This window comes from Leuresthes tenuis, unplaced genomic scaffold (genome assembly GCF_036924035.1).
Source record: "Leuresthes tenuis unplaced genomic scaffold, fLeuTen1.0.hap1 SCAF_18, whole genome shotgun sequence".
NCBI classification, from domain to species: Eukaryota; Metazoa; Chordata; class Actinopteri; order Atheriniformes; family Atherinopsidae; genus Leuresthes; species Leuresthes tenuis.
Genome location: NW_027325372.1, coordinates 8436215 through 8452490, shown reverse-complemented (window position 1 = coordinate 8452490; position 16276 = coordinate 8436215). Strand labels below are relative to the sequence as shown.

General features: G+C 40.2%; 3 protein-coding genes across 4 annotated transcripts in view; 2 read left to right on the top strand and 1 right to left on the bottom strand.

Annotated features, from left to right (window-relative positions):
- The window catches only part of med30 (mediator complex subunit 30), a 37198-nt gene extending 34729 nt beyond the window's left edge, over window positions 1-2469 (top strand). For both annotated transcript variants that reach the window (XM_072370616.1, XM_072370617.1), the window contains exon 5: window positions 1975-2469. In XM_072370616.1, coding sequence (XP_072226717.1) covers window positions 1975-2070 — 96 coding nt within the window. In that variant the 3' untranslated portion in view covers window positions 2071-2469. The remainder of the gene's footprint in view (window positions 1-1974) is intronic.
- slc44a4 (solute carrier family 44 member 4) overlaps window positions 1-16276 on the top strand; it is a 132637-nt gene that overhangs the window by 106442 nt on the left and 9919 nt on the right. The window lies entirely within an intron of this gene.
- ext1b (exostosin glycosyltransferase 1b) overlaps window positions 6900-16276 on the bottom strand; it is a 120659-nt gene continuing 111282 nt past the window's right edge. Inside the window, exons 8-11 of the mRNA XM_072370057.1 lie at window positions 15479-15568; window positions 13541-13701; window positions 12452-12623; window positions 6900-11375 (exon numbers count right to left, since the gene is read on the bottom strand). Of these exons, the coding sequence (XP_072226158.1) occupies window positions 11190-11375; window positions 12452-12623; window positions 13541-13701; window positions 15479-15568 (609 nt within the window). The 3' untranslated portion in view covers window positions 6900-11189. The remainder of the gene's footprint in view (window positions 11376-12451; window positions 12624-13540; window positions 13702-15478; window positions 15569-16276) is intronic.

Here is a 16276-nt window from a genome sequence, read left to right as displayed (position 1 = left end):
TTTGCTAAATTTGCCCGAAAGTCGATGTTATGTCTGATTTTTTGGCAGCTGTGCTTGCTTTTATCCCAGCATCAGTAGCAGGAGCCATTATTAATTTAAAACTAAAGCTTGAAGAAGAAGCACTTCAGTTCATAGAAGCTGTTGACTCAAAGATTGCATTCAGAGGTGGACAAAGCCCTGAGTGACTGACTGGGAGATTTAGTTGTTTGCTCCTCTACGTACACTTCTGAAGCAGGCCAGATGTTTGTTTTCCTTTGGTGATTTGTGTAGGCGAGGACTGATGAAGTCAGCTTATGTATCTGGGAGAGATTTCAACAGACATGTGGGAATACTTTGTCTATTGTTTGTGGGAGATATACCTGGCATTAAAAGGGGCTTTCATACTCTAATTAACCCTCATTCCACACAACTCTGAATATACTGTTAAAGGATAAGACACGTGGTTTTCTATATAGCTGTTAATGCTGTTAAATCCCAGGAAACAGCACAGCCCTATGAGCAAGTTGTCCAGCCCTCAGAACTCTCTGAAGTACAGTAAATACCCTGTCTGTGGAAACTTTGATCCCTGATGAATGTGAAGTTCTGATCCCTTTTATAAGTCTTAATTTGTTTTGTAATTTGCTTTTAGACGAAACACATGCAGAAGCTGTCCCATTAGTCACACTATGTAGTTGGTGCTAATAAGCAGCTGTTAACAGAATACAGTAAGATACCTAACGTGGTAAACACTATTCCTGTCGAACATATTTATGTTAGCAGAGTCATTTGTCATATTTCCAGCAATGTTTTTTTAAGCACATTTTAAAGTTGTGCTTCAGAAAGAGATGATGCACTTAAGGGGAGATTATTTTAACAACATAAACTGTCACAGGAATGATAATCTGTTTCTGGCTCTAGAGAATAATCATGGACAATACTTTCTGGCATAAAGGAATAATCACTATGTACTCAAATTAAACTAAGTGCTGAAGACCTATTGTTACGACAGAGGCAAATTGTTTTTTGCATCTTCTCCCTTGAGATTTGGTGTGTTGTTGGTCACATCGACACTCCTGCTCTGGTCATGCATAACAAACCTATAGCACCACCCTCTGTCAATGTTAACTTCTAATTACCTAACAGCTGGATGGAAACACAGTTATATTGTCCATGTTGGCATACTGACTTTATCATTGAGCTCAAACTACTTTCATGTTGAAGTATGACTTCATAGAGCTGCCAGAGTGGCTGTATGGCCCTCTCAGGCAAAACGCTACAACATCACTGCTGCGTTAATCTCTTCATGCGTTAAATACACATTTAGGCAGCTGATACTGTGTGTGTCTGAAATCCCCGACTTTTATTACACAACATGTCAGTTGCATCGAGGCCTTCTGGGTGTGTGTCTGTAGCAAGCTATGTTATATATACAATTTAATGCTGGTAATGTTTAAACTTCATTCCGACACGGAGCTTCTCGCCTGCCAACAACAAATGGCACACTTTTGAAAACACCACCTTTGATGCGCTTTTACTCCTGTGATCCTAAAAAGTTGGACAAAGTTGGATTTAATGGAACAAAAAAGGGGCGATGGAGGTGGGAAATAAGCGTAAGAAATTAAACGGCACTGCTGACGAACAAAATGAGCAACATAGAGATTTACGCCGCACTAGATTGCTTATAATGGGAAATTAAACGTGTTTTCCTTTTTTTGATTCTGTATGTTCTTGTTGTTGTTGAGTCTTCTGTATGATGCAGTGGCTTTTTAGCCCATGACAGTCATTTTTAAAATGTTATCGGCCTCAGGTCTTAGGAGGCTGCTTTCAAAATGCGGCTCAGGTTTTAAACAGTGCCTCAGGTTAGGAAGCCAAAACAATTATGTGAATGAAATAATGATAATGAATTTGAAATATTTACTGTAATTACTGAAACATGTTTTTAGATGATCCTCCAAAATATGTCATTTGTTTTCTCCATTTTTGATTTACCTGCAGAAGCTGAAACAGAAGAACCAGCAGCTGAAGCAGATCATGGACCAACTCCGCAACCTCATCTGGGAGATTAATTCCATGCTGGCTGTCAGGAGCTGAGCCTCACACAGAAACACATTTCAGTACAACACACACATTCATTACAGATAAAGGACACGAAGAGGGGCTTGTTTAGTGAACAAGTGACAGGGTACCAGAGACTGGCTGAGGCTGCACTTTACACAAGAAATGGGAACTTTGACAGTATCACCCTGTTTCCTGAAGGAGATGCAACACAATAGAAGGACAAATGAAGACAAAAGGGCTCAATGAGGTTGTTGTGTCAGTGATGACAGAAACTATTCTGTCTACCTCGATATTCTATAGTTCAATCAGCATTATGACCCCCTTGGTTAATCAATATGAAGAATTGATACATGATGCTTTATCTATTTGTAGGTACTAGCTTAATAGAAGATTTATGCCTGTAGAGACACATTAATATATTCTATTTAATCCTAAACTCTGCACATTTGTTAGGTGCCTATTTCTTAGCATTAGAAACACCTGAAGATGTGAATTAAAAAGTTATATGGCCCCTAAGAGCCGGTAGAAGAAAGGCATAGACCTTTTTAAATTTGATGTAGACTCATTCATACTCTGCTCCAATTGGACTTGACATGCAATTACAGCTTGTTAAAAATTCTGCTGAACTATAAATGTTTCTGTTATTTAAAAAAAAACAAAACAGAAGAAGTGTTGACTTGTGTTGCAATTTTTCTTTATCGCCGTGTCTGTTTTTGTTTTTGCAACTTTGTCATCTGGCATCTGAGAAACGTTGATAGGAATCGCTCTGGAAGTTAAGTCGGGACTTGAGAGTAATTTGTGACGCTAATGAAAAGCACATTTTCAGAGAGGCTGAAGACAGCAGCAAGAAGACAGTGTGACGTTAATGACCAATATTAATGCGGTTGCGGTTTGAAATGTTAAACTTTTAAATGGTGCATTAGAGAAAACTGCACCGTTCTTTATGTGTATGGTTTGTGTGTAAGCAATTTAAAGGCTGTACCCAACTGAGTTATATATGGAAAGTCATTTCAATAGCTTCAACTTCAATGTTATTAACCAATTAGTTGTCTGCAGCTTGCTGTAATTAATCCTAAAACACCTGTGAAGCTTAAACAATAACTCTATGCAGTTTGAAATAGTAGATGTGTAACAGATTCCTTTCAGCCCTATCCATTCACATCTTTCTCACACACTGAGTCATGCATTTATTGTGTGCACAAACAGATGGTTCTGCAAATAGGGCTGTGGGCACATCTCCTTTGAAGACATGCAATTAATTTTCCAATTCATTTTTGAGCTGCACCGCCCGCATCTATTCAAACAGCTGACACAAGAGTTCATTCTGTAATGGGAAATAACAGTATGAACATGCTAATGTGCACTGTGCAGCCACAACTTTAAAACCACCGACAGGTTGAGTGACATTGATCATCTGGACCATGAGGCTGTGAAAGGACTTGATCTGGTCTGGTAAATAATGATAATAGAGATAAATAAGTGAATAAAATACTGCTAACACTCATTAAGAATATTCACTCCCATGCAAATTTACTCCACAGTAGTCGCCGGTATGTATCATCGCTGGCCTCGATCGGTATCAGTGGGAGCTCAACACCCGGGTGCACATGCTAATTCTCATTGAGGGATATTACTCTTGAGGCTGCGACAGTAAGCACAGGTAATGTTTCCCTATAGAAACCCAATTTAACGATTGTAACACGGAGGCTCTGAAACTTGTGGATCAAAAGAGATTGATTGATTTTACCTGACTGCAAGACAGCTCACTCTCACGCTGTGAGGCCCGACAGCCGCAGCCTGATCAAAAATAATAACAGTGTAATTATCTCAGAAAGCAGACCTTTTTTCAGAAAACGTGATCCACCGTAGCCTGTGAGATAGTGTCATCCCTTCATGTTGTTGTAGTTACGGGTTTGCCCCGTGGGAGTTAGTGGTAGCTACTGTGCAGGTTCTGAATGTATTGTTATCTCCAGAGCACTGGAGTTGGTGTTTAATAGGGTTATTTTAGCAGTTATAACCGTTCTTTTTTTCATTTATTTAGTTTTTTTAAAGACATTTAGGCACGACACTTGTGTAAAAACTGCCAAAAGAGTCCAGGCAGCAGCTCATTCTGTTGTTCTTTTGTGTTTTAGGCTGACCAAAACAGCCACAAGGCAGACATCATGCAAATGTGTTTCATTGTGTGAGCTGGAAATATTAAAGTTGCATCATTTCAAAAAGGTTCACGTTAAAGGCAAACATTGTTGAGAACAAGTTTATATTTCAAGTGCAGCTGCTAACATGGCATTTGAACTCACACAGGGGATGATGCAGTGCATGTACAATGAAGGTAGGAGTATTTTCACTAATTAATGCCAAAATCAAAAAGTCATCACCTGGATTTAACCAAGCAAATAGTAGCATCTTCTCATTCCTTTCATCAACCTTATCGGAAGAAATGTCCCATTGTGGTTTTTACTCTGCTCCAGTGTAAAAATGATTGGTATTAAAAACTGGAACCATAGTGGTGAACCATCATCTTAAGGGACAAGTGATCGAAGTTCACTTAAAGATTTGGTGAAATCAAATTTATAGCTCAAAACAATAAAATAAGCATTTCCACATACACGATTTAAAAAGAACCAAAGTTATTAGGACTAAAAAGCTGTAAAAGATTTAAGTAAAAACACTTGTCAGGGATGCTAATCAGGAAAGAAAGGCTTCAATTTGCTTGGGAGCATTAGGATTGGACTCTGGACCAGTGGAAAAATATAATGTGGTCTGATGAGCTTTTTTTCGGAGTAATGGCAACAGGGAAAGAAACACCCATCGTGCCGAGTGCCAAGTGTACAAGCCTGTGTTGGTAGTGTTATGATCTGAGGTTGCTTCAGTTGGTCAGACACAAAAATGAGGCCAGCTGACTACCTGAGTACCTTAAAAACAATGTGAATTGTTTGGCAGAATTAAAGCTGAAGGCTTGTTTTTCCTCTTTTGAGTGGTTTCAAAAATAATTGTCAGTGCTGCATCAGGAATTGGTAAAAATGTTCCGTTTCCAAGTGGCACTTTGAGGTGTCAGTTGCAACATGCAGAGCGCCTGGGCTTTTTCTTCTGAGTCCTGAACAAGCGTCCTCAAAAGAATTCTTAATCTAAAAGCTCTCTCTCTCTCTTTCTCTGTATATATATATATATATATATATATATATATGTATATATATATATATATATATATATATATATATATAAAAACATCTCCCCCTCATGTGTGCACGTCTCTGCCTGAAAGCCAGATGCTTGCGGCTGCTAACAGGTTCGTACATGTCTACGGTTCTCATGAATATTGGAAAAGCAAAGTGTCAATTCTTTATTTTAAATGCTAATAGGATGCTTTTTCTAAGGCTAAAATTGCTCTGTTCTGATAAGAGGAAACTAAGTCCAGCTGGGTGGTGCTTTTTAAATCTCTGTTGGTGTTTTTCTGTGTTCACAATCCACTTGAAAGAATAGATCAGAAAACAAAGGGAGCAAAAGAGGGAAAGAAGAATTCATGAAGGACCTCCTTCAGCAAAAGCATGAAACACGACTCTAAATCAGAGTACATATGCGTGCATATGCAAACTCTGCTGTCAGGTCAGAGAGATATGTGTAAGAATATCAGTGTCTGATATGGATGTGTTTAATAATTCAGAACAAAGCTGGGGTCATATCTTAGATGTGTTGTGAGGCCGTTGTCCTCAGGGAGACACAGAAGGACAGACGCAGCACTGGAGCTGTGAGGAAGGCTTTCAACGGAGTAGGAAAAAAAAAAAGAAATCAATGTACTGACTAGTGACTAATAAACCCCTCCCCAGTTGTCTCACACAGGGGTGGTTATTATATCCCAGAGGGCAAAGCAGCATTGAGGGACTATTATTACTCTACAAATGGAGTGTGTTCTCATTCAGTTGAGCCAGAGGTCAGGGGCTTAGTATTCGTCTATTCATACTCTGCCTCAAATGATAAAATGAATGAAAAGTGCTGGTTTGCCCTGTGATGTTTTCAGTTCGTGTACAAAAGCAAACGCACACACAAACGCACAAACAGTCCGTCATTTTGTCAGCAGACGGTCTCAGCTGTGTTGGTGTTCAGGAAAAATGAATCCTCAGATAGAAACAGTTCTTAAATGTCTTTTCCATTGTTTCTATAAAGGTTTCTTTTAAGCATTTTTCGAGGGCATTTCATGCTTTTTTTCAAACTTATTTTGGCCACTGAAGAAAGACTGAAAATGCGTTTTAAAGTACTAAATGGCGATCTGTTTGTGACATTTGTGCCCATGCGATATAGACCGCATCCATAACAGGTGTGTGTTGTAAGTGAAAAGGCTGTTTCTGCGGATGTTGCTGCGGTTCAGGACTTTATTAGAGCAGAGCAACAGAAATGTTTTAATGAGCATGAGTTAAGCATCAGGCACGTTTACATGACATGAGAGAGAAAATAAACTAATTGTGTTAGTTTGACCAAAACTATACTTATAAAATGAATGTAACTGTGTTGGTCAGACGGAAATCATACAAAAACGAGCGCCTCCACACTGGAGTAACACACTCAGATAATGCAGTCATTGCTCGATTTAGCCCTGCGTATACGCTCAACTAAACTGAAACTGGCCGGTCTTCTGGCCGGTTCAGTCTAGCTTGAATTCCCTAATTAGAGAGGAGATTACTGCCTGTGCTCTGTGGGCTCAGAAACATGTAAGCATAAGGAAGCTTGCAGACGTTTTAACCATTTGTTTGGTATCATATACTTACCGTAATGCAGGCAGGTAGACTTGCTATGATCAGTTTGTTTGCAAATTCATTTTCATTTAATTACAGACTAACAAATTTAATAAAAGACACAAAGACATGCAGTTATAATCAAATATGAGTTTATTTTTTTGTTTTTTTTTTATAAATCATTCTTACAAAATTGGCATTTATCTATTTCATTTGTGGCCTCTATAAAAGTCTTTTCTTAATTACAAGGTAGGAGAGGAGAAGGCATCAGGACAGCTGGGCTTAACCGAGTCCTTACAGATCAACAGCTATTCCCACCAACTGGCTGTGTCGTACAACCAATCACTGATAAATGATCAGAAACAGGAAGTGGTCATGCATTATCGCCTTAGCAACAGTGTCCAAACACAACACGAAAGTGGGGCATCATAGGAAGAGAATGGAAGCTGTGACTCATCCAGTGTATGAAGTTGGGTTGTTCAGTCCCTGCACACAGTGCTGCTGCCTCCCGTCTACTGGAAATAACAAGTTTAGGACAGACAGTGCTCGGCGTCAAGAACTCAATTGTTGATAAAAGGCACAAATCAAGAACAGACTCGTTTCCAGCACACACGACGCGGCCACTACAAACACTAACTGTCTGGCACATTTTGGGTAAATTTTCTTCCATCTGCGTTTAAGATCAAGATTAGGACTTGCATAATTTTCCCCTGATGAAATGACAGAGGCGTTTCAGCAGATGCAAAGGTTTTCCGGGGAGCCGAACATGGCGTGCATCACACTCGGGTGGGAACTGGACTTGAAATTCTGCAACCCACACCAGCTGAAAGATAGGACACTTTCTGTTGCTAAGCTGTGAAAGAGGCAATTTAAGCACAACTGTGTCACAGACTCAGACCTATTATTGTAATGCATGAGGGGAGGATGTTGCAGCAGAATCTGAAAATGTCTCCATCTGGTACAGGGGACCCAGCTGCTTATTATTTCCCATGTGTCAGTTGGTGTAGTCATTATTGGGACTTTATAATTTCACTCCCGTGGAGAGCCAAGATGGTGCGGCCCAATCCAATTCTAGATCACTGGTGTATGCAATCTTTTCAGGAGTTAAAACTACTGTGACGACTCTGAAAATGTTATCTCCCTCTTGGGGAGTTCTGTATGAGAAAAACACTAGAGTGTGATGGATGTTTCCCTGGGAAAAACCGATGCAGAGTGAGACGTAATATGAGCGGTATATTGGCATCTGCGTAGACTGATGTGCACAGCACGTAGAAAATAAACTGAATAAATAACACGAACTCCCCTCAGCAATGCAGGATCAGTCTTAATGTTCTCGTCGCGTCATCTCAGATCGTACAGTCTCTTTTTTTTTCTTCCTTTTTTTCTTAGAAAATAAATATCTATGTACAGTGCTGATTGCAGGGCTTTGAGTTTGTTGGCGTTTTTTGCGTGAATTATCTGCAAAGCTGGGACACAGGGTTTTCTAGAGATGATCAACAACAGTAATTCAAACAATCAGACATAAAAGGCTTGAGCTGGATTCACAGAATATGGATATTTGAAGATAAAATCGTGACCAGATGCAGACTAAATGAGGAGCATGTTGTCCCCAGAAATCACTTTCTCATGATGGTCGAACGCTTTTTCTGGTGACTCCACATTAAACGAAGGATAAATCTCTCCTGGCAAACAAGTCCCACTCCAAACTTAAATAGACAAATGAAATGAGGGGAGAAAACATATTAGTTCTGCTGGGTTTGATATGCTGAGACAGACTAGCTTTGATTGACAATGAAAATACTTTTACAACACATTTGACTTGAACTCAAAAATAAAAACAAATCAGCAGAAAGGGTTGAATATGAAACATCAAAATTGATAATGACAGCTAAGTGATGAAGAAGCTGTACAGTTTTGGCTGAGACATCATCCTGAATGCCCACCTGAAATGAAAGGCCACTAAAAGCATACTGCTTTCATTCAAGCGTCTTCAGACTAAATATGTGAGTGTTCCATGCTGCATGCAGACCTTTTGACAGCACGTGTTCGCTAAGCTGCTTTTCTCAGACAGCTGATCTCTTTGAAAATCTATTAAAACTTGAGATGGCAAAGTATACTATTTTGTTCTGGTTATGCAATCATTTAAGGTGCACACCGTCCAGCGTGGATACAAACAGATGTGAGCAGATGTAAATGAGGAAGAGGCATGGTCAGTGCAACATTCAGCATGGTTACATGCACATTTGTGTTAAGATATGGTTACAGCTTGACTTAGCTATTCAACTGGAGCATTTTACTTTTCCCAGTATACATGCAGAGAAGCATAATTGAGTTATTGATTGATGTTCGTCCAACGCTGCGGACTGTATGAGAACGTGTTCAAAACCATCTGCAGCCTCCGACTTCCTCTGTGTGCGATCACGGCACAGACATTGTCTTTAAGTGACTTGAATGGTGATTTTGTCAGAGGAGGCTGCGGTTATAAAAATCGGGATTTCGTTAGAGTTAAGCGACAGCCTGGAAAGACTGTAACTGACTGCGAATTGACATGTGGTCTTAATTGGCTGATTTTCAGTCACAATTTCTGTTGCGTTTAGCCATCTGAAAAACCCCCAGAAAAATATGTGAATGAGAGCAGCTTTATTGGGGATTTGGCTGTATTAATATACACTTGCACTGTTGTTTCTTTAAATGTACACAGCTCATAGGCCCATTTGGTTCTAGTTTAGCATATAAATGTAGGAGTCAGCCACATTATTTGGGTGTGTTCATCCTGTTTTGAGAAGCGTGATTTTGGATTGAGTGACATGTTTACATGTATTTTAAGTCTGGTGTCATGTAAAAATGCAGAGCGAGGCGGGGGATGGTTTGTTAAACTCGGGAAGCTGTCCTCCCGAGGCTAGCATTAGCCAGCAGGTCATGTTCGTGGGTCGCTGTTTTCAAAACAGTAGTCCTTTAATGTGCAGTGTTTCATCAACAGCCTGTCCTCTGGGAATAAAAACAGCTCTCTAAGTGACATAGGTTTACTTAATTGAAGCCTAAATGTATCTCTGCCTGACAAATGGAGGAGAAAACCTTTTGTCAATTTAATGGCTCTGAGGTCCTCTGATATGTCAAGGGAAAGAAAAACAGAAGAAAAAGCTACAATGGACTAATGAGAATATTTCAACACAAGAGCATCTAGGCATCTCAAACTGATGTAGGCAACATGATGTGCAATAAACAATTTTAAAGGCAGACCCTGATGTCGGAATGGCACTGATGCGCTCAGTGTTAAAACTCTCACTAAAAGCTCTCCTTTAAAATGATGCAGGTCACTAAAGACAAGCTACGGTATGAAATTTTATTCCCTACAAGGATAGAGCTCAGAAGCTGTGCAAAAGAAGAAAAAAAGAAAAAGGGTGAAACGAGTTTGGGTTAGAATGCAACGTTCTGCTCCATTTCATCCAGAAATGTTCATTTCACTCGTTCCAACGGAGGGAAAATGTACTTCGCTTAAGCTTATGGTTGGATGAGCCAACTTTTCAAGGCTCTGTACACTCAACAAACACACACACACACACACAAAGACAAGTGAAAGCACAGCTAACTTGAAAGAGGAAATAAAAGATAAAGAAAGTAAGTGGGGAAAAAAGATGAGTAACGTACAACTGCTGTGGTGAAAATGGGACTTAAAATGAAACGTTTTTCTAACTTATCTCAGTGATAACAGGGGAGCAGATAGATTGTTCGAAAATCCATACGAGCACATAAAGGAATGAGCCAAGGATGCGACAGATGGGGTGTTGTTAGACTTTAGGCTGAAGGATGTGTGTGAATAGCTGAACATACCAGGAAATAATGACTGCTTTGCTCTTAAGAAAAAAAAACAAACAAAAAACCTTGACTATAAAGCAGGCATTTCATAGCGAGTCCAGTATTATGTCCTGATGCAGACGAGGGAGGGTTGCTGGGGGCAACCGGTAGGATTTGTAGTTGCACGGGTTGCCAAGTTTGCGATTACACCTTCCCTCTTCTACCACCCTGCACATGTGCAGACAGAGCAGGAAAGTCAGTGTCGTCCTTGTTCGTGTTGTACAAAAAATATTCTATCCGATAGTTCTTGTTATCAGTAGTGTGTGCTGTGTGTTTGTGAAACATACAGTACTGTTTGGCATGTTTATTGGTTTGTATACTCGTCTTTGTCTGCATTTTTTTTGTTTGTGGTTTTCTTATCCAAATGCCGTCTGCTGATTTTCATCCCCTCCTGCATCAAGTCCAGGCAGCAGCGGCGCTGTGGTCATTGGCAATGTGCTGAGTGGAAGACAGAGCAGTGTCTCTCCCTGTCCATCCTGCTGTCGTCCGACTACTCCTCCTACTCTCCACAGAGTCTCTGTCTCGTGCCTCCCCCTGAGTGGGGTCTCCCCCGAGGGGGCGGCGGTCCTGTCAGAGCCTCTCAATGTCCCTGTATTTCTTGCGGAGGATGGAGACCTGGTCCTTAAAGAGGACGGGGTCCAGTCTCATCTGGGAATGGACGAGTGGCATGGCGCCAAACCAGCTGGCGAACTTGTTCATGCAGGTCTGCCGCTGGGCGAAGTGGTCGGGATCGGCCCAGCGAGAGGCCCTCGAAGACTGGTGGGAATGAAGAAGATGATGAGAAATTAAGAGCAAATCAAGGCCCAACTCATCAATCCTTTAAAAAAAAAAGAGGGCACCATACCAATGCAAAACGGAGTCGTAGGCTCAAATTATTCAATATTATAAATGTTACAAATAATCACTTCCTTAGATCAGCGATTCCCTGCAAGGGGTGCTGCATGTTACTCAGATCCCTCAAAAGAACACGATCAGTAGCTCAACTGTTTTGAAAAGTATCACTAAATGCTTCATCCTCACTATTGTGTTTAAGACACACATACATTTATAGAAAAACCTGGTTTTGCTTTATCATCGTGGGGTAGTGTGTGCACACTGATGAGGAAAAGAAATAAAACAATAACTTAATAACAACAGTCTGCACAAAGATGAACTTTGTAATAGAAAATATAATTGGAATAGCTAAAACTCAGAAGCAGATACATAAAATATCTAAGGAAAAAAAAAAAGGAGCAACGGGTACAGCTGAACTAAAACCAAAAGATAAATTGTGTAGATACACTTCCAAACATATTTGAACATGATCATAATCTTGGAAGATTCCTGGGAACTAAAAAAAGTTGGTTACCATTGTTTTCTATCAATAAATCATCTAATCTGCATGTGGGTGGTTTGAAGCCTGAACTGAGAAACCCTGATGCAGGGCTGGAGAACTGATGTGACCTTCGTACATTTCTTTTGGTTTCTGTGCCGTTTGTGACTTTCCTGTTTACCCATTAACTCTACCAAAGAATTTTAAGAGAATAATTTGTTGAGTTTGTTCCAGTTGAAAGGCCGTGGCACTCACATGATGGGAAGAAAACACTCTTCTCTTAGTCACAGTTCATAAAAGGGAGGACAAATTCAAGGAGGGTTATATCTAACAACTTCCTCATCTGGTGCTGTAAAATTGTAACTAGCTCAACTATTTCCTGTGAGATGATTTTTATTGATGCATAGCAGTTTTCTGGACTGACTGTCACGCCTTTCTGAAAGAACAGAAATGATGCTGAACTACAATGTGTAAGGGTTTAATCCCATCTGGATGTGGTGAAGAGTCATAGCCCCCTTACCTGTCCCATCATTGTCTCTTTGTACTGTTTCTTCTGTGTGACCTTAATGGGGGGCAGCTTGGTGACAGCAGAGACCAGGAAGTTCATCAGGATGTCCTCACAGTTGGCCAGCTGGTCCACCATGTTCTTTAGGCTCGTGGGTAAGTAGTTGGTGTACAGGTAATGATAGTACCTGGAATGTCAGGAAAAAAGGGACCAACTTCTCAGTCTTTTCAAGAGCTGTCTGTCTGACATTTAACTTTGTCATCCTCACTCGCTGTCGGGACACTCAAGGGATGCAAGATGGAGCTTCTATCTCATAGGTTTAAGCTGATATAAGTACCAACAAACAGCACAACCTGCAGCAGAAGGGTTTGGGTAAATACTTGACATATTCCCAACCCAACTGAGGAAGAGAATGCAAAAAACAAACATATAAAAAGCCTAATTAAGCCGACTGGGGATGGATTTACAGGTGAGCTCAGCCATAACAATATACCACACATCTGTACTGAAGACTTCATTTGAGCGAGTTTAGTTTAGTTTAGTATAACATCTGCATATGTCCAAGTAAAGAGCTTATCTAAATGCATCACATATTTTAGAATCTGTTAAATTCCAGGTATTATTGCATGACTTTGAGTTCTTGAATGGACTGAATGACTGACTTATTGAAAGTGATTAAGCGTTCGACTGTGATGATTGGCTGACTTCAGTTTAATGGACTGGTCTCATCACAGCAGAGGGAGGCCATATCGAAGCTGACAGGGCTTTAGTTTAACTTAATGTAAGAACTATGGAGGGCTGTGGAGCAGACAAATTGACATTTTTTGATGAAACGTACTCAGTGTCAAAACACTGGTTTCCCGAGGCTGTGCTTCACTGAACATCACTTCTACTTTATGATTTCCAGATCACTGCATCAAAGGGTTCTATAAAAAGAAAGACAAGCGAACACTGGAGAGTAAAGCATAGCAAAACTGTGTTCCCACAGAACAGAGCGGAGGTAAGGAGTGTAAAAGAAAACAGCAGAGCCAAGGTGTTTTATGGACTGCTGGAGTTATGTTGTGGGGATCAGAAGAGGAAGACAGTGTGCAAGCGATGCTGTACCTGTGGAAAATGGCGGCGCCAGTCAGGACCATCGAGTAATCGTTTGTCCATTTGGACGTGTAGCCCCAGCGCTCCTTGTTGCTGTCCCAGAAGTGGCTGCGGGCCGGGTAGCCCACGATTCGCTCAGGAAAACTCTGCCAGACGGTGAAGGCAAAGTCCACCTGGAACAACAGAAACACAGATTTTACACTCAGGCATTTATATCAACAACAATGGTGACCATAGAAAACATGTTTCCCAAAGAGGAAAGTTATAGATTATTAGAACTATTTCAAAAGGGTATTACACTTATTATAAAAAAAACAATGCCAGTCTTAAAGCACTTTCAACATGTTGATGTGAAGAATCAAAACTAAACAAAAAACAGCAACATGGTAGTCACAGCTCTCATGCTCTAGTGGACCATACACCCAGTCTTTTGGGGAAAAAAACTGCATTATCTGGTCTAACTTATAAAAACCTGACATCTTACTGTACCGCAGGATTGTCAACATTTAGAACTTCATCAATACCAAACTGAATGGCTAAACAGGAGCCAGAAGAATCTTTTTCACAGCTAAACAAACAATAACTGCTTTTATTCATGTCCTACAACTAAAGAGCAAATGATTAACACCATTAAATACATTCCTCAAGGTATTACTAAAGAATTATAAACCCATGAGAAGTGATGCTGTGGAATGTTTTCTTGCTATTTTTTCTTTTGTTTTAAAAAAGCTGCTAAACTATATCTATTTAAAGTATTTTATATATGAAAAACACAAAGGGGGAATGAAAGACACTACAGGGAGAACTAACAAAGAAGTACAGGCTCAAACACACTTAGGTGAAAATACAAAAGAGGCAGAAGCCCGTCAAACAAAAGGCAGTCTTTTTCCAAACAGCTGCCTGCAGTCAACTTCTGTGGCGACGATCAAAGCGCTCAATCAAATGATTAGACAAAAGCATCAAAAAGGCCTCAACGGCTCCTCATACAGCTCCCTTTGTATTACGACACATATTTCCACATTATGCTATACTGAGAGAATGCTTTAAAACAACCCACTCTACAACATTGGGGGTTATTTTTAGGAGTTCTCTCTGCATGAATTTATACAAACTGTATAAGCAATCTCAAAAGTACATCGCTTTTGTTGACATTATCACATACATGTAAATAAACATGGTGATTACTTTTATACATCCACCTTCTTTTTAACTGAGCCAAGATGATATGAGTCATCAGAGAGATAAAGCACGGGAAACCGATAAAAAACCCCATAAAAATTCATTTCAAAAGCATCACTGTTGACGGATATTTCTCCTCCTCACCCTCCCCTTTTAAGGCTGAGGAAGTGTGAGTTATAGAAAAGTTGATCTAAACACGGATGTTTGTGCTCAACTGTCTTCATGTGAGTAACACAGGTGGCTTTAGTTTTAGGGGATGGATTTTCCCTCTCTGTCTTGCCATCTTGATCCTCACAAACTAATTCTGTGCTGTTCAAAGCAGCATCTGGCTTCCCGTGGTGCTGTGCCAGAACATGCCCCCGGAAAAGCAGGAAGAGTCCAGACAGCATGTGGAATAAAAATGCCTCATAACAGCGCGCTGCTCTCAAACAGGGGATTGGAGAGGCACAGAGTGATTACAAGAGCCAACAACATGAGATAGATAATTAAAAAAATATAATAAAAAGGAGGAAATACAGGCAGGAAGTCAGTCGAGAACAGAGAGTGAGGGAAAGTAGAAGTAGTATGAAAATCGAGCAACAGAGCGATAACTTGAAAACTCAGGGGAGGAACAGACACAAAGATCAAAAAGAATTGAGAGAAAATGCAATGAGAGTAGCGTTTGGTGCATGGGGAGAGATTTTGCAACTATTTTTCATCTCAAGAGACGGAGATGAGAGAGGCAGAAAAAGGGATTTTTATTCTACTTAAATGTATTAAGTTTTGAGATACCTCCGTGGTGGACAACACTGTGTCTTCATCCAGGCTGAGGACGGCATCGGTCACTATGGTCTCATAGGGCAGGAAGCGACTGCTCATGACCTGCAGGGAGAGACACAGAGCGCAGAGTTAAAACCACATCACTGGATTGAGAACAGCTGAATTCTCCCAGCAACATTAATAAATGATTATTTGGCTGGATGGCCTATATTTCAGATTCAGCTATTCAGATGGGAAAGCCAAGGAAAATATCTGAAAAGCACTTGGGTAGTGAAATCTTATGAACACATTGCTCCTTCTATCATTAAACAGTAACACTGAAGATGTTGACTCAGACAGATGACCGTTTCCACTGAACCTGCTTTAGCATAATGTTAATGTTTCCATGGAAACATTTCAGGAGAGTCTCTTTGTAATTATGAGATATTGTACCTGAAATAAAGGAAAGGTCGCATTTTAACAAGGAAATTATTTTCTATTGACTCGAGTTGACTCGGCGGGCAAATTGGCCCCTCACTTAGAACTGCTTATTTGGGTCAAGTAGCAGCTGCAGACTAAACACAATAGAAAGTGTTTGTTTTCCTTATTCAGCTCTTCATGGGAGATATCAGTACTGGTCATCTCCCAAGCAAACAGTAATCTAAGTTACATATATACTGGTGGCCTGCAAGGCATTTCTGGTTTCCATTTGTTGTCAGTTTGTGGTAAAAATAGTATCAACCAAGCATGTTAGAGAAAGTTTTGGCTGCCTGCAAAGTAAATGCACAAAGCTGAGCAAATTTTTGACCTGATTGTAACCTTTATGTACTT